The 18,735-nt window shown below is 39.3% G+C and overlaps 1 protein-coding gene and 1 long non-coding RNA gene across 4 annotated transcripts in view; one reads left to right on the forward strand and one right to left on the reverse strand.

The window, feature by feature from the left end:
- The window catches only part of kank1a (KN motif and ankyrin repeat domains 1a), a 52,320-nt gene that overhangs the window by 11,740 nt on the left and 21,845 nt on the right, over window positions 1–18,735 (forward strand). For all 3 annotated transcript variants that reach the window (XM_047381743.1, XM_047381746.1, XM_047381744.1), the window contains one exon: window positions 15,520–15,649. In XM_047381743.1, the coding sequence (XP_047237699.1) occupies window positions 15,613–15,649 (37 nt within the window). In that variant the 5' untranslated portion in view covers window positions 15,520–15,612. The remainder of the gene's footprint in view (window positions 1–15,519; window positions 15,650–18,735) is intronic.
- On the reverse strand, window positions 7,842–17,266 carry LOC124878023. The gene is made up of 3 exons (XR_007040650.1): window positions 17,103–17,266; window positions 16,888–17,001; window positions 7,842–7,900 (listed from the first exon to the last, which is right to left on the reverse strand). It is a non-coding gene; the product is annotated as an uncharacterized LOC124878023 (long non-coding RNA).

Raw genomic sequence — 18,735 nt, forward strand, 5'->3', positions numbered from 1 at the left:
AATGGTAAAGGCTTCTTTTACCTTCAGGGGCCCAGTTTATTTTAGATTATATACACTTTTTCTAGCAGTGTGATTGTGTACAAAGTTACGGTTCGGTGATTATACTCTGGTTTTCAAGTCACACTACATTGTTTTTGGTACAGTTGGATTAATGGAAACAAAACAAAAAAATAGAAAAAGATACATTTTTGACTCCGGCTTCCTCCCACAGTCCAAAGACATGCCTGTTAGGTCCATTGGTCACTCTAAATTGCCCTTAGGTGTATGAATGAGTGTGTGCATGGTTGTTTGTGTGTTGCCCTGTGATGGACTGGCGACCTGTCCTGGGTTTACCCCGCCTCTCGCCCATAGACTGCTGGAAATAGGCACCGGCTTCCCCGCGACCCACTATGGAATAAGTGGTAGAAAATGACTGACTGACTGACTGACATTTTTGAATGTTTTTGAAAAGAAAATGGATATGTACCTGACCAATACCCCCATTGTATTCAGCAATACCGTCCTGGACAATATTTTGATTTGGTTTTCTGCCCAGGGTGGTATGGCCAGGGGGGCGCCATGACGCCAAAACAAAAGTTGGCCTTCAGTTGGCAAATTTCTATTAGTTATGTACATAATCCAGTCAATAGGGGGTGGTCACCGCCCTCATGTGGTGTACTGTAAGAAAACTAATTATATGTGACTGATGATAGATAAATTAAAGGGTCATTGTCTTTCTTTTTTATGAGTCTGGACTGCTTTTAAAAGTCTTAGACTGGTCAAACCACAGCTTGATAGAACTAGATGAAACATTTGTTTGTAATAAGATGAAGCTTTTCAAGTGCTTTCTTGGTATTAAGACCGCTCCAGATTAAGAGCACAATATATAGAAGCGTCAAATCTGTATTTAATTATACTGCAGTTATTAGATTGATTTAAACATGGTTTGTGAATCCTTTAAACTATGTGTAAAAGGGGATTTCATAGTTTAATAAATACATTTTATTCCCAGTTTTTGGTTGCATAATAAAAATTTTTGTTTTGTATGTGATGGTGGTTGGTTAAAGTCCACTATCTACACCAAGTCTTAATTACTGACAGACCCGTAGAATCAGGAAATCTGTTTATTAGAACCAGTCTGCCAATATGAAGTAGGCTAAAAGATCCCCCCAAAGCAATCATCATGCACCAATCTGAAAATGACTGAAATCATGGAACATTGGTGAACCTAACCAGAAGTGGTCGGCCTACTAAAATTAGTCCAAGAGTGCGTCAACAACCCATCCAGGAGGTCAGAGAAGAACCCAGACATTTAAATCACTGTAGCCCTTACTTGCCTCAGTTATGGTCAGTGCTCATGATTTAACAGGCTGGGCGAACAAGGCATCCATGGGAAAGATCCAAGGCGGGAACCACTGATGACCAAAAAGAAAAGGCTCATTTCACATTTTCTGAAAAACATCTTAATTATCCCCAAAACGTCTGGGAAAATATTCTGCGGACTGATGAGGCTAAAGTGTAACTATTTGAAAGGTGAGCGTCATATTACATCTGGTGTAAAACTAGCACAGCTTTTTAGAAAAAAAAAAACCTTATACCAGCAGTCAAACACAGTGGTTCTGCTAATGTGATTCAGAGTCTGGATGACAGACCATAAATGATGGAACTGTGAATTTTGCCCTGTAAGAGAAAATCGAGAAAGAGAACATTCAGCCTTCAATTTGTGACCTAAAGCTCAAGCACATTTGGGTTATGCATCAGGATGATCCAAAGGACACCAGCAAAGCCACCTCAGAATGGCTTAAAAACATGGTTTTAGAGTGGCTTAGTCAAAGTTCAGCTTTAAATAAGATTAAGATACTATGCCATCTCCTTGAAAAAAGAGTTTGTTCTCAAAAGTTGTCGAATGTGGCTCGATTACAACAACTCTGCAAAAAAAGAGCGGGCCAAAATCCAAAAGACTCATTGCTAGTTACCACAATTACGCTTTAGTTGTGGCTGCTTAGGGTGGCACAACCAGGTATTAGATCTAAGGAGCAATCCCTTTTCTGCATAGGTCCAAGTCTGTCTGGATAGCTTTTTTCCCTTAACAAATAGAATCAGTATTTATATTAACTGTGTTTTGTCTGATGTACAAAATTGTGAAACATTTTAGTGTGAGAAAAAGCAAATACCATAGAAATCTGTAAGGGGGCAAATACTTTATCACAACACAGCAACTATGTGAAGATACTGATATTGGAGTCGAGAAATTGTAATGTAGTTATTGGCTTCATTATGCCGCACATTTTTCATTATATCCATAAAGTGAAATAATTACTGCATTCATTTCTGACACAAGTGAAATAAGTAAACTGTGCATTAACTGCTTAAGCTAATCCTCGACTTATTTATCAATGCTCGCATTTCTTTTACAAGTTTACATCTTCCAAAGCAATGGAGCAAAACATGGGATTGAGAACCTGGCTCACTGCTCCCATTAGGCCTTTTTTATCTGGCTAAACGTGACTTTCCATATGCAAAAACAACTATGATGACTCATTCTGACAAGACTGTGAAAATACTTTTTCTTTTCTTCCCTGCTCCCAGTCGTTTTCAAAAGATGATGCAAAAAAGATTCCCAGAATACCGTGGGAGCTAATCCCTTGTTTTGGTGGAAGTGGAGATCCTCCGGCAAACAGAGGACAGCCATAATGCCACAGTGTTTCCACTGGAATGCTCTGGCTATTGTAGAGCGGGATGACTCCCACCAGCAAAACGGGCCCTCCCTTCTCCCCCTCGCTGACAGCACAGTGTAATGTGTTGTGTTATACCTTTTGAAGGCATGCTACTGTTTCCATAGCCTATGACCCTGCGGCTGAGAGCCGAGGCCAAGATAATGAAAAGGATGGCACGGAAGTCGTTAGTTAGTCCCACAGTTATTACAGCTTCCTCTGCTCAGTTCGGGCTGGGAGTCCAGTGTTGACTTTTTCCTCAAACACAGAACCAAAAATGCATTTTTTAAATTTCTGGATTAATAGAATCTGCATTAGACTTGTTTTTGTCAACATCTTACAGCTAATAAATGAGGTTGTGTGATTGGCTGTGACACAAAAGAAAACCACTCCCCTTTGGCTTGTTTAAATAGTTTTTTAGTGACTTTTGTGCTTGAATCCAGTAAATGTTTCATTTTATTATTCTTGTTAAAACAAATTTGGCTTCCTGATTGAGAACTGCTGTCCCGTGGAAAGCTTGAAGAGTCGTCGGAGCAAACAGGGGGACAAAGGGGGAAGGAAAGGGTTATTTTTAAGGAGGTTTGTGCCCCATACTGTCAATGATACCTCTCCTTCCTCCCCCTGGTCACTTTTTATCTCCCCCTCACTGAGTGGAACAAATCATTTAGGTAATGGGATTTGTCCTCACTCTGCCTCCCTCCCTCCCTTCCTTCCTTTCTCGCTTGTCGTCTTTCTTTTCTGCAGATCAGTCTCGAGTTCCTCTTTTTTTTTCTCCTAGATAAAAACCAAGTGGTTCAATTCATGAGAATAGTTGGAGAGGGAAAACATTGAATTAATGAGGACTAAATTGAGGATTTGAGCGCTTCATTCACCTCTCCTAGCCTTTCCTGTGAGTTCTTTTTAAAATCAGTTTTCCCTGAAAGCTAAACAAACTCTTAATCTCTGTAATTGGGTTACATTGTTATCACTAAGAAACCAGAAACTGAGGAGATGACACAGTTCTCCCAGATTACCGGGCTTGATACCCTTGATGATGAGTGACGCCGAAGCCTGTTAATCAGACTGAATCAATGATGTCACCACTTATAGGCGGGGCGGTCCTGACCTCTGCTTGATAAACAATGAGGCCAGCTGAGGGCGTCACAAAAGAGAGCCAGCGTCCGGGCCGGCTGGGGGTGAGGTGCTCAGCAGATGGACATGAATATATTTTAAATTGCATTCAAATCCTCCTTTTAATACAGAGCAGATAGAGCAGCAATGAAGAGGAGTTGATTGTGTTTCTTGATGGAAAATGGTGACCTTAGTGGTAGAAAGGTTCCTGAAGAAAGAGCAACATCACATTTCCCCTGTCTGTGGTAGGTCTGAAGTTCTGATCCGGAGAGGTTTCCTATATTTTGATCCTCAAAACTGAGGATTTCCTGGAAGATCAGTTAAGTAAAGGAGTGCAACCACCAGCTCACAGAACAAGATTATACTCTGTTTGGATCACATGAATGAGAAGAGATTTTAGAACATTTTAAACAAAACTAAAAAATCGCATTTTTGGGGTTTTCAAATAAAGGTTTTATTGATCACAAACTGTACATATGCCAAAGTTTTTATGCTTGACTTATTCTAAGTTGATCCTAATGCTAATAAAATCAGTGTGTTTTCACACACAGGATGAAGGTTTCATAAATCTCAAACTTGGTTTAAAACCTTCAGTTCAGTGGTACAATTCTGGGTTTCTACGCAGTATTTCAACTTCTGGGGGAAAAGTATGGAATTGGATGTTTTTAAAATTTTCCAAGACTGGATAATTATGGAAAAATAAACACTGCATATGGATGAAGTTGAATTTTTTTTATTCAATTCTATTTAAAAAAATGTAAATGTTTGTAAATTATAGGTATTCTTAAACTGATTTAGATTATGTTTATTATGACTGGTTCCTGTTTGTTAATAACATTGATTTTTCAGTTGGTAACAAGGTCAGAAAGGTTTTTAATTTCATTTTTATTTTCCAATACCTTTTTTCTTTTTTTCCACAGTCGGCTTTATAAAACGGCTCCGTTTATTTTAAGTATGGGAACAAATGAAATGTGGAAAAATATTTCTTTTCAGACTTTCTTTCCTTTCTTCCTAACCTACCTGCTTGCCTATATTTATACTTATTTTATGGGAATCCTAAAACTGCGAGTATGTAAAATAATTTATTTTATGTAGGGGCAGAAAAAAACATGATTTCTCGTTACTGGTTAATTTCCACACTGCTTGCTGTCTGCAGTGGCTGGTTGTGTTTATTCCCATGTAGATTAACTGGAAAGAAGATGAAGAAAACATGCAGCCTGAGTGAAATGATAATGTAAAGATTAATGAGGCTGGTCTCTACTTAACTATACTATTTAGTGCCAACACCCCCCCAGCCAGCAGCACTCTGAAGCCAACTGGTGTAATGATTCAGAAAGCATCGTTAAAAGGCTGTTTCATGGTCATCTTGTGGTTGAGAGCCTCTGAGTCTCCAGGTGTCTTTTTGTTTCCTGGACATGGACCATGACACAGCTGTGACCCCAACCCCGCTGCCCCCCGCCTGGGGTGAAAATGCCAGAGAGTCCTGATTGATTTTTATTCATTTAGGTTTTTGTTCCCATACAGCGCTTCATAACAGTTCTTGGTTCACCTTGAACATTACGCTTACTATGTAACGGCTTGGCTGGGCCCATAGTTTCCACTGATTGCAGCCTGTTTAAGGTGTTTACATATTATAAACTTCTTTTCCTTAGGAAAACTTTATTTATCTTCTACCTTCTGTATTTATATCATTTCTATCCTTTTTTTTTCTTTTTTTTTTTTTTAACTGTCTCCATCTTTCTGATCATCAGTGACACAGAGTATCAGGAGTGTGTTTTCGTCCAGCTTTTGCCAAGTTTGGCCATAGAAAGTAGATTAGCGATGCTGCGCAGGGACAGAAATTGCTTATGACATGATCTAATAAAATGTATAACAGTGAAACAGTGAACAGTGAAATAACTGCGGAGTGGGATCCCCTCATTGGATAATGGTAGGGGAAACGGTGGTAGGTTTCTCTGATGAACATTTGGTATAATGCAGTTCTTTGTGTGTGTATTAATATAAAGATTTGAAGGGAAATAAGGTTTGCTGAGGTGTTGGAGTTCAAGGAGACCTTTTGTTTCTTAGTTTTCTGTGTACCTACAGGTATACAGATCATGTACTATTAGGTTACAATCTTGTGTGACGACGTGCTACAAAACGATGTCTTCCGTGTGTTTTGGTCATTATGGTTCCCAGAGGGAACTGGGAGCTGAGTCTATACGCATTCATGAAACCTCACTACCTTTCCCACCGCTTGTCCGCCTCTCCCTGGCATTAATCCAACATGCTGTGACCCATTACCAGCATGAATGAACCAGCAGTGCGACTGTTTGGGGGTGGACTGAACAGCAACAACAACAAAAGTCTAATCTATTCAGACAAGGTTTGGTGGTTCCCAAAACATTCCTGACATACTCCTCTCCTCAGCCAGCAGGATGTCTGTGTAGGCCACAGATAACATGTACAAAAAGTATTTTACAGATGAGGTTTTAACGGGACAAGAGTTTTGTTTATTTAGGTGTTTTCGTTTTCTGCAGCCCTTCATGCAGCCGTTGGTTTAATTAACTTATCCTTTCTTGTCCTGCTGCTGTCACAGGAGGAAGGGTAGGGGAACATTGAGTGGTGGATCTCATTGGCTCTTCTCTTAAAGGTCAGCAGAGTGGGCTCACTTGGTACAAAAGCTAACATGGAAGCACTTGAGATGGGGGGTAATTTCTCCCACAATAATTCTTTTAATGAGCTGACAAGACAGCAGGAAACTCCAGGAGAGAAGGCATCAGACTGGAGATACAGAGCGATCAATGAAGCACTGTTGTGTTAGCCCAAAACAGCATTTCCTGTCCATCTGACACAACCCTTCTCTGCTTCAGTTAAACAACCCACAATGCATCACTGTCCATCACATGACCACACAAATGTCAAATAGCCACCCCCCCTCCCCTCTGCCTCCAGAAACACACACTAAACACACGAAAGAAAAAATAAACACAATTTATACATTATATAAACAAATTAGAAGCAAGTGGGCTGATAATTTGTTATAAACTGCATTGTAAATAGTTTTAGTACCTTGGAAGCAACAAAAAAGGAGGCTTAAGTTCCTTTAAAGATGGCTTGGTTGTTGGTGCAATATGGGCTGGTCTGAGTATTCCAGAAAGTACTGATCCGCTGAGATTTTCACACAACAATCTTCTGGGTGTACAGAGAATGGTCCAAAAAAGAAGAAATATTCAGCGAGCAACATTTGTGTTCCTGAAAATGAACTGAAATTCTGAACTCAAAAGGAGGTCCAACTCAATACTAGCAAAGTGTACCTTTTCATAAAGTGGCTGGTGAGTGTTTTCCATCCAAGTTCTTCACATCTTTTATTTTGTCCATATTGATATTTTGACAGCGATATAGTTTCGATAACCTGTGCAGCAATAATGTACATTTGACAATCTGTTGTCATGGTTAATTTAAAACCTGTTTTTCTGCACTGCAACTGTAAACTGAGCAGGACTACTAATAAACATAATGTCCTGTTTTTACTCTGGGTACTAAGAGAACATTTTAGTTCGTTCTTTATACTTACTTCCCGTTTTGTAAGAGATTCCGCTGAATCCATGAATCTGCTGGAAATGTGATCTTAAAAGACCCAGCAGAACCATATTTTGGCTGCAGACTTCTGTCTTTTCAATATAATAAACTGCTGAGACGCTTTGAGTTCAGTTTGTATTGTTTCCCACTGAGAGACACCCCCCACGAGGTGGTGTTCACCAACCCATAGCTCCTGTACGCCTTACTGACTCCACTCGAGAGCTAAACAAATAAGTGGCTCCAGCCTGTCCTCCGTCAAGTGCGGGGCCGTACAGATGGGGACTCGTAGAAGAGGTTGGGGGCCCAGACAGGGAGAAGGGTCCCTCTCTGGGAAAGAGAAGAAAGAGGAAGGTAGCTTAATATCAACTCACTTCAAAGTGATTCAATAAAATGTTTTTTTTGATTGGTTTACCCGCATGATCAGAACCAAGCTGTGCTTTAGAGGTCCAAAACACACGCTCTTCACAATGTGGAGCAGTTCCCTTGAACCAAACCTTCTGTCTCCTCTAGGGGGCAGCATTCTTCAATAAAGGAACCTATCAGAGAGGAAAGGTTGGGGGAGGGAAAGAGTTATGCCTTCTTATGAGAGAAAAACATCTTAAATCTCAGTTCAGGACAGTTTTATTCAGTAGTTTTGCACTTTATAGCGACGGTTAAAGTTATCCGTCAGTTGTTTTATGTCGGGGATTTAAGTCATATTAAATTAGATGCCTGAAAACATTCCAAGGAGCTCACCTCAAGAAGGAACAACTGGGAATTTAGGTTTTCTGTAATTATTAGATTCCTTCAAAACTTTCAGTTATTTACATGTTTTACAAGCTGTAGAAGGAATAATGCTAAAGGTAAAATTTGATTTAAACGATTTTAAAAATTGAAGCAAACTAATAAAGACCTGTTTTTTGTGCTTATGTCGCAGGAACTGATTTATAGGTATTTTCTGAGTGCAGAGAGCTAATTGTTGCTGTTGTTTTGTTCCTGTTCATAAATCTTGCACAAAATTATTTTCAGTGGCAAGCCTCTGGGGAGCAGCTGTCAGGATAAAACGGAACCAGCTAAAGAACATTCTTTAAATAGTTGGACCCGAATCAAAGACACCTTTCAGAAATCTAGTCTCCTACCCTGGGCACACTAAGAGTGTATGGAAAATGATTGTAAATGCCAGCTGGTTGTAACTCCTGATTGTCGTTTTCACTGTTACTTCTAAAGCTCTAACTTTAGCAGCAGCTCAGTTTAACATATTGGTAAACAGAATTACTGTTGCAATCTGTTCAGCTTTTAGCTGGTGCTACTCATCAGAGAAGTCAGAACCTTTATGTGTAGACAGAGCCACAGCTGAAGGCTTTTATTTAGAAAAAATACTAAAGATGACATCCGATTATGTTTTACATTTCGACATTATTTGTGCTAGAGAGGATTGCCAAAGTTTTTCAAACCCCTGGATCAACTGCTTTCATGTTATCAAGAAGTTTGCAATTCAGAACTATTGAGTTGATTTCAACTGCAGTAAAAAAAAATAAAGAAGCAACAAACAAACCTGTAGACTTTGTAAAGGGCTTTATTCGGACCCACAGCAACATGCTACTGCTGGTAGGAAGGGTAGGTTATAGACGACCAGATCAAGTACATTAGAAGAGAGCATCATGCATACAATGAAAAAGTGTTGAAGGTTTTAACAGGCATTGTGGATATGGTTTACTACCTCCATAGTGGCATTAAGTATTTTCACGTCTGGAATCAGAGGAGTACTGCGACCTAATATCCAACAAATCCAAAAATGTATTTTTTCAAACAAGGTTTTTCCCACTGAATTTCAGATTTATTTTTCATAAAAGACATATCTGTAAAAATGTAAGCAACAGCAAAGAGCAAAACCAAAACTCACACAGCACAGCAGTAAAATGCATAAAACATATTTAGAAACACTTTTAAATAATTCTGCCAGTTTTAAATTGATATGGAAAGAAAATACTTTTTTTCTTTAATTAATTGGAATAAGATCTTCCAACTTTTATGTGATAATGACCTTGCTCCTTTAAAAGACAAGTTGTCTTTAATAAAATGCTAAATATTTAAAAATTGATGCCAAAATGTTCTTGCAGTACATCCTTGCTCTTTGTTGAAGTCATAAAAAACTCGCCTTCACTGCATTTAAAACAAGCTGTAGGCAACAGAGATGTTTTTGTTCTCCGTCAAAGCCGTACTGGAGTTGCTCGAAGTCTTGGCAAATGTAGGTTTTAAATATTAGTGTAAGCTGAATTCAGAATGCTCTGTCCAATGTTTTCTCATTTGTATGTTAAGAAAACATTGGGTTAAGAACTGGACCTTGTGGAACCCCATTTTAAACATGTAATTGGCCTGAGATAGAACCATCTGGGTTCCATCTACAGGATTATTTGCAGACCATTTGACTACTTGTTTTAAACAAACGTGTCGGTAAAACAACAAAGTCCTCATAAAAATTCAGAAACATGGAAAGACAAAGCTGCTTTTCCGCCTTTCAGACTACATTTTAAGCTTGCTTTGATCGCTCACATATTTTCAAAGCTGTTGAATTCTGTTTCATTTAAGGAGACATTATTGTGTGGATTCAGCTGAATTTGTGTCTGTCTGCATGTGTCTCACAGATGGTTCGGAGTGCAGCAATGGTCCAAAATCGAAAGGACTCTTGCTAAAGTGTTTGTCTTTTCATCTGTTCCCTCAAAGGGAGGTCAAACAAATTAAATGTGTCCAAATGTTTTCTGAAAGACATGAAATGATTTTGAAAATAAGCAAGGATAAAAAATATGAGCTGAAAAAACATAATTAAAGAGATGAAGCGGTCTGAGATAAAAGTCTTTCTGTTTTTTTGCACTTTAATATGATGTTAAGTCTGTTGCACGAGTCTTGTGGCTGCAGCAGAGAAAGAATAGCAGGAAGCTCAAAATGAAATAACTCGACCTGTGATTACAAAGCTGAAGCTCGACTGAAGATTGACTCATCTGACTTTTCTGTGTTTTCATTTGAGGTTTGAAGCAGTGCAGCTGTGATTCGAATATGTCCTCCGTTAGCTTTGAAAGGTGAAGTTGTTTCAGCAACATTTTCTGACGTTGGCATTTTTTCACAAATTGCTGCAGTTCAGTGTGTCATACCTGTTTGGTGCCGTACGAGTCAAGTCAAAGCAGGGAAGTTACTCTGGTTTTAACCTACTGTGGACAGTGCTGAGTGGGCAAATGTGGAAAACAGCTAAGTCATAGTTTCAATGTCTAATTTATTTATGAAGCAGATTTAAAAGCGATTGAAGGTGAATATGAAATAAAAGAACCAGACTTTACTGTAATTAGGTCTATGGTGAAGAACTGTGGATGAGCCTTTAGCTGCATGTGTTCCACAGATTTGGCCGCAGCAAAAACTAGTCTCCTTTATGTTTAAACATAAACCTGAACACCTCCAGTTCAAACTGGCAAGTTGAAAGTCAAAGTTTTTGCTAAATTAACTTTTTGAACCTGCATGCAAAATGCTAATTGTGGTGAAAAACTATCACTGCACACAGAGTTCCTGCTGGTTAAACATGGTGGTGGCAGCATAATGCTGTGGGGGTGCTCTTCTTTAACAGGGCCAGAGCTAAATGCAGGGTAGTCCTGTTGAGGCTGCAAAATATGTTGGGGCTTAGATCAAAGCATATGCATGTTAGATGGACCAATCAGAGTTCAGACCTAAACCTAACTGAAATTGTGTGGCCAGATTGGAGGATTAATTTTTACTAGATGCTGTTCAGTCTGACTGATCTGGAGCTTTTCTGTAAGGAAGTATCTGCTGAAAATGTGAGCTGGTTGAGATATGCATAAAACAAGTAAAGGAAAACCAGACATTTCTTTCCACCCACTTAACTATTATACTCTGCTTCTTGTTAGTGTGAACCTGAAGGTTTCCTGTTTTCATTTTGGTCGTATCATTCTTGTTTTAAAACATTCTCTGATAGTATTTCAATATTTCATTCAATGCCTTCTCTTGACACAGTAAACGTGTCAGTTATTGCCTTCGACCTTTCTTTCCTTTGGAAGATCAAACCTTCCTGACGGTTGACTTGGACATTAGAGAAGCCGTTCCTTTCTCCGATGAATTTAGGTGAATCACAACAAAAGCTGGGACCAATGCTGTAGGTTGGTGGAAACAGCAGTAAGGAGCTGTCTGACCTCCTGACCTGTTTTCTATCTTCGCCACGCTCTATAAAACAGCTTCTTCTCTCCGGCTTCAAAGGCCTTTTCTAAGCAGGTCCAGATGCAAAGTTGAGACGTTAATTTCGTCGCTGTTTTACAATAACTAAAAATGCATTGATTCTGCACATGAATGCAGCATGTCTTTATTCAAAGTGTTTTGCTTGTCGTCTGTTGCTAAATACAGTAGATTTCTACATCCTGCTGCCCCACCCCCCCCCCCACCTTCTTGATTTTATGCGACCTTTAAACTGAATCGGTTTTATCTGGAGGCTTTTTCCCTTCGTTAAAGCTGAAGACTTTATTGTGGAAAAACAATCCAGCTGAATATTCAGCACTGTTTCCTACATTTGCAGCCCTTGGGTAGCTTCGTTTGCCTTTTTACTGCACATGCCACAAAACCTGAGCTCCGTCTTTCCTCAGTGGAAAATTTAAAATGGTTTGCAAACCTTATCCGTTCAACTCGGCTTGTGACTTTTAAATACTACGTGTTTAGAGAACTACACCTAATATTTCAATTGTGTACTCCATGCATGTTTTTAGGTGTGCAGGCCAAACTGTTTTCATTAAACTCATTAAATCATCAAGTCGGGTGTGTTTTTGAAGTCCAGACACACCTCTGTGGGACGAGGAACCCGAGCCACTCTACAACATATCTGTGCCGGCTGAAATCCACGTTCTTATTTCATCTTTGTGTTGAAGGCCGACTAAACAAGTTGTTCTGGTTTCCTTCAGCTGGTGTCACTACACTGGTTAGTCTTAATGTCTTCAAACAGAACAAGTTGCCTTTTATTTTTAAACGTAGGTGCAAACAGTTTCTATTGTAGGCTTTTATCCTGTAAGACCCAATTAATTATTCCTGTCACCAAGTTTAAAGCTAAACACAAACCCAGAAGAACAAGAACAAGCAATCATCTTCTGCAGGACTTTAGTGGTCTCTCGCATGGTTGTGGAGAACTTTAGCTCCACTGTTCTTGTTCTTTCTTTCTGTAGAGTTAAGGACTTTAAATACTTTGGAATTAGTCATATAACCCATCCTAAGTTAATTGGCAGCGTTACTTGTTTGAGATAATTGCTGATGTCTTTCCATCCTGGCATTGTGTTAAAACACACCTTAATACCTTGCAGCTCCACTGCTTCTGCCACTTTACTCTGAATACATACAAGATCATTAAGAGTGTTGTTTTGATAGATCTCTTCAGTTTTTTTAACTGTGGTTAAAGCTTATCATGTTGCTTTGTGAGTTTTACTGTTTTTATACCTCCGCCCTCTCATTGCTCTGTTAGTATCTTAATTTTAATTTAAAAAAAACATTCCTTTACCTTCTGCTCATTAGGCTGTAAATCAGCTGATGGGCAGCACAAGTCGAGAGTGGTCACATATTAACCACATGAGCTGACGTTGCGATTCACCTGGAGGCCCAAAGAAAGGAGTTGGTTCTGCCCAAACAGCGTTAAAGCGCTGCTTCCTCTTATAGGACGCAGATCGTTTGGCTGTCATTTGAGGAAGTTTTCTAATCTTAGCCGTGAAACCTATCTGTCCGTCTCAGAGGACTGCTGGGTCCAAGCAGAAGACTGCAGCCTCAGTCGTGTTTGCTACCTGCGTGCTCTGGCAGGAGTTTAGAATGAGAGTTAAAGGTAAGAGCTTCTTGCTGATTGTTAGAACCTCAGATCTCAGTGTTGGTGGTTTACTGCCAGCTGATGTAGAAGCTAACGGTATCTGTGACCTTTTCTGCTTGCTGTGCATTAAACTCTTTAAACTGCAGTAACATATGTGACAGTTAACCTACGGTATTTCTTCAGAAAGGCTCATTTTTAAGGCTGTGGTGGTAATTATTTTTTTATTCTTGTTGTTTTCCTAGTTATTTGTAAAAAAAAAAAAAAAAAGTCTGTTTTTGCAGATTTTCTATTTGAGTACATTAAAGATAGTTTTTTTTCTGCGAACTTCTAACAACATGACTCTGCACCCTGATCGATTTCCAAAATGAATTTTATCCACCCTGGATCTGAGGAGTTCCTGCTCCTTTCAGGTTTGCATTCTGGCTGCTCATGGAACAGGAAACGGGGGAGATGTTTGGTCAGTTTTAGCTTGTGTGTGTTGTTCACCAGCATAGAGTTGGCAAGAAGATAGTGTCTTATGTTATCCTGAACTGATTTACTAAATGATGGACAGGTTTTGTTTATTAAGAAGAGCTGTGAATCTGCTCGGTACCCTTTTTTCTTGATATTTCTACCCATATTGGCTCTCATCAGACTGACTTGAAGCTTCGCTTTGAGTTATGTGTCCCAGCTGCTAGCAGTTTATTAGTCAAAAAGCTATTCAGCTCTACACAGACAGAACATGAAGCATCCTGTTTGTGTTCACCATGTAGATCATATGGATGGTTCTGCTTGCTTAGAAGAATCCGTGAAGCCAAATTTGGAAAAAATTGCATAGAAATGAAGGAATAACCTGATAATATTCATTGCTGATCACGACTGCTTTGATTTAAATGAAATGCAGAGATGCACAGTGGATGATGGCCCTCATGGTTTGTTTGAACACTACCTGTGACTAGTTACATGCTGCAAAAATCCTTTGTGTCCTTATCTCTTAAGATGTCATTTTTATTTGATGCTTTGCTCTTTGCCTGTTTTTGCAAACTGAAGTACCGTTTAGAGGATTTTAACTCATTTCTCTTCTTAGAGTTTAGATATTTAAGATTTTTTCTTTTAATGGTGAGCAACCTAAACGGCAGGCCAAGCAGCTTAGAAATATAACTTGAGTCTATTTGGGTGTTGGACCTGGTTGGTGCTCACTGTAATGGTTGGTTCATATGTCTGGATCAGATCTATTATTGAATGACCTACAGACTTGGCCCAGTGACAGAGCTGTGCAGCTTTATTTGGGTTCCCACTGTAAACAAGAAAACCTGAGCTGCAGTTAAGTGAAAGTTTATCTTCCTAGTGGCTGAAAGAGCGACTTCACTTTCACACAGCTTGAATCTGATAGATGGTTATATCTATTGACATCCAGTGATCTCCACTAAGCTCAGATCAGGTGTAGCTGATCAGATTTAACATGCCTTACGGCTGTTGGATTTCTAAGGTCCAGCTGTATTTGTGTCCTCCATGCTGTCTCACATGATGAGCTTAAGCATTCATACTGAAGAAGACGATACGATCTGGACGGTCGTTACAAAACAAGGCTTCAAAGCAGCCATTACCTTTTTATATTTTTATAGCCCCGCTTTCCTTTTTACTAGAGCTTTTTGTTGTTCTAACATTTGACATTGCATGATGGATCTTTGATAGCTGGACTATAACCCAGCACACCTTCAGAGCACAATCACTGCTCTCAAAGTGTGAATCTGAATTTATGTGAGATTTTCATTCTAGGCTGTGTCTGGTTGCAGGGTCATTAAACAACGTGTGACCCAAAATTCAACAGCTGGGATTAGATATATTGTCTAGGGATGGTGCAGACCTGCTGTACAGGACGCATAGTCGTGTTTGGGCTGCAAATATATGTTTTTGAATATTGCTTCAGATGTTGAAGAAAATTATTTATAGGTTGATTAAGTTTCTGAATTATTGTGTTTTCTCCTAAGACGTTGAACCCAGCCAAAAGTCCACCACTTTGGAGGAGGAGAATGACACAGTTGTCACTGCTGTTGATGAGAACTGAATCTGTAACCTTAAATGTCAGATTCAAACAGATCTCCGATCACGTGAAGCGGTCACCAGCTTTCATCAAGAAACGCCACACTCTGAAAAGAAACGGACACATTTTTCAACTCCACTCCTGTAGATTATCAGTTTAAACTCAAGTTCAGAATCAAATTTACCTCCACAAAAACCAGACTGCAGATTACAATTAAGCCAATTCTGTGTTCTGACAAATGTTTTAATACTAATAAAACTGCTGCCAATCTCTCCTCTTCATTAACTGTATATGTGACTAAATGTTTGTTTTTGTCTCAGTTTGCAGGTTGCATGGTAATCTGGACTTGATGCATGCCAGTTGCATGACTGCAGAGGGTCTTGTTGTGGGACTGAGAGCACACAGCGGCAGCCATGGCTCAAACAGTACACGTAAACGGCAATGGTCCAGGTAAACCAGCCTTTATGTTTAACTTACACTGAAATAGGTTTGTGACAGGGTTTATGTTATGGAAACGTACCGAACTGCAAGGGGGGAAAAATAGGACAGATCTGTAAAGCCACATTTGTCGTCGATATGAATAAACGGATTTTTTTATGAGCGGCAGGAGGCATACCGTTATTCACAGCTAATAATTAGTCTTCTGTGTTTCCACATCACTGCAGCTGCAAGCTTTCCCACCTAATCCCGGGCTGAAGCAATCGCAAAACGAAAAATACATCAGCATTAGTAACGTTGTAGTACCAACAATGAACCCACAACAACACCTGAGCTCTATTGTGCCATGTGATGGGAAAGTGGGTATAAGATGTGGTCATTCTGACTACATATATCTGATTAAGAGTCCAGTTTCAGCCTCATAGTGGTTGTACAGGTGCATCCCTTTAAATTAGAAAGTCATCCTAAAGTTAATTTGATTCAAGAGTTCAGTTTAAACGGTGAAACTGTTATAGATTCACTGCATACAGAGTGATATTTTTAATTATTGATTTCTGGTAACTATACTGATTATGGCAGAGCGCTAATTAAAGCCCCACATTTAGTTTTCCAGAAAATTTTATTATTCCATTAAACTAATAATAATAGTATTTTTAACACTCAAAAGTATGTCCATAGTATATGTACTCATACTTGGTCTGGGCTCCTTTGCATAAATTACTGCATCAATGCGGCGTGGCATGGAGGTGATCAGGCTGTGGCACTGCTGAGGTGACAAGAAGGCCCGCGGGTGGAATTGGTGCATCTCTTCCTTTTTATATATTTCTACCTACTGATGTCGCTACTTACTCTGTTCAGATTGGCCGACGCATATATTTCCTGCCCTAGTTTTAGTTGAAAAGTTGCAGATTTTCATTCAAATAATTTAGATTAATGGTTTCCATTATTCAAATGAATTCAGTACATGTAATAAGCCTAATTTCACCTGTTTTCTTATATAAATATGAGTCAAATTGATTCATCAAATCTATTAAAATCCTAGTGAATGTCTCACATATTCACAGGAATGTTAAATATTAGCTAACCAAAGTAGCTCTTGGTTCGAACCGAGGTTGTTCATGGGATGGAGAACAGATTCTTCCGCCTCCCTGTGAAATAACTGCTGTCAGCTGAGGTTCTGCTCTGAACACACACCTGCAGATGGCTCCGAATTCCTGCAAAGCCTAACAGGAGAGAGTGAGGAGTCTTACTTCTAAATCCCTGCAGGAATGTGCAGTGCGCTGGATGGATCCTTTCATGGTGCTTTAACACTGTCCTCAGTGTCAGTATGTGCACAAATTCTACCTTCAGGAGAGAGGAGCATGCTGATTTCATCAAAGGCAGAAAAACAAAAGTTTTATTATTAGATTTTCTACAAAACGAGGGCGGTAAGCTAAGGAATGCTTTTACACTGCTAATCTTCTACCTCTAAATGGTAAAGTGTTTCACAGGCCCGAGTGGTCACCTGCTGTGGGTGAAGAATGTCTCCTTTGTAAAGATGCTTCAGTAAATGCGGAATAAGTCCAGTTATCTAAAAACTGTTTTCTGTGTGGTTATTTTTGTTTAATTTAGAGCTCTGATTAGCCAGAGAAACACTTCTACTGCTTTTGTTTTGGCTCTGGAGCAGCTTAGACTCTGTTTACACCACAATAATCCACAAAACATTTTGATTTTTGTTCCGTTTCTGTTAACATTTTTACACGACAACGTTTTAATTACGTTCTCTGTTCACACGGCAACAGTAAAGACATGTAAAATGGTGTAATTCCCGAGCCTTGCCACTAGTAACTAGAATGTTGTTTTGAAACTCAACATGTGCAAACACTTCCTGCTTACAAAACGGGAGAAAATTAGCACTTTGTTGCAGAACCGTCCTTGGATTCAAAAGAGTCAGCAGCACAAGGAAGTACTCTGCAGTCCGCTATTGTTCCTTCTAAAATCTTTGTCTTCAGTGGGGTTTAAAATGATTGGCAGCGGCTATGTTTTGCTCTTGCGCTTTAATTTCTACCGATTTCAGTCATACTGCGCATGAACCAGTGCCTTCCCGTAACAGAGATTCCAAAACCGGGATGTTTTCAAACAGTTAAACTCTGGAAGCCGTTCTCAAATTGTGACGTTTTCATGTGTCCTCGTCATGTAAACAAGCAGTAGAAATGGAACTGAACGTTTCCATTTTCACCAGAAAACATCGTATTAACAGGAACCTCAACCAAGTGTGAGCAAATAACCTTTCGGAAGTAGTTGAGGTTATCTAAGCCAATATCCATGGTTTTGAATAGAGTTGCACAATATATTTATTCACAGTTGTTGCAACATTGCATTTGGAGAGGACCGCTTGGATCCAATTTTTAACAATCTCTCTGTTCTCAGGACCAAGCGGGGCATCCCAACTACCCACTGACTGCCCATGCATAAAGAGTGCAACTGAGAGTTAAATTATGTTGTTTTGCATCTGGTTAAGGTGCAGCCTGCTTTCTATTGTTGCCCCGGGCTACTGCTCACATGGTCCATATCAGAAAAGGCCACTGCCTGGAAGATTAAATTGCATGACAAATCAGTCAAGGATTACTTATCTTACAGTCAGATTTAAATAGCTGTTTCAGGCTCAAAGTCATTTCGAATCTCATTGTATGCACATGTAGTCTAAAGTAGAAAAGCCAAGCAGAGATGGAGCAACTCGAAGAACAACATTTAAGCTCCTAATTCTAGCAAGTACACTGCTGGAAAATATATGCAAGCACAAGTAGATAATATGCAGCTTATATTGATTACAGGCATAACCGATGTTTGTTTTATTTGCATGGTGATGTAGAAAAAAAACTGCTTCAAAGAAATGCACGATTAGGAATTTAATCACGTATAAAAAGATGTGAAACATATGAAAAGATTTGAAGAACTGAGTTTAATGGATGTAAAATCATACAATATAGTGTGCAGCATTTCTGAAAGGACTCAGAGGGCAGTTTTTAACCCAGATTTGCTCTGCTACGGGAAGAGGTGATCAGAACTAAAACAGTTCTTTATTTGGGAAGTAATATTTAATTCAAATACCCTGAATC

This window comes from Girardinichthys multiradiatus, chromosome 12 (assembly GCF_021462225.1).
Source record: "Girardinichthys multiradiatus isolate DD_20200921_A chromosome 12, DD_fGirMul_XY1, whole genome shotgun sequence".
In the NCBI taxonomy this organism is placed as follows: domain Eukaryota; kingdom Metazoa; phylum Chordata; class Actinopteri; order Cyprinodontiformes; family Goodeidae; genus Girardinichthys; species Girardinichthys multiradiatus.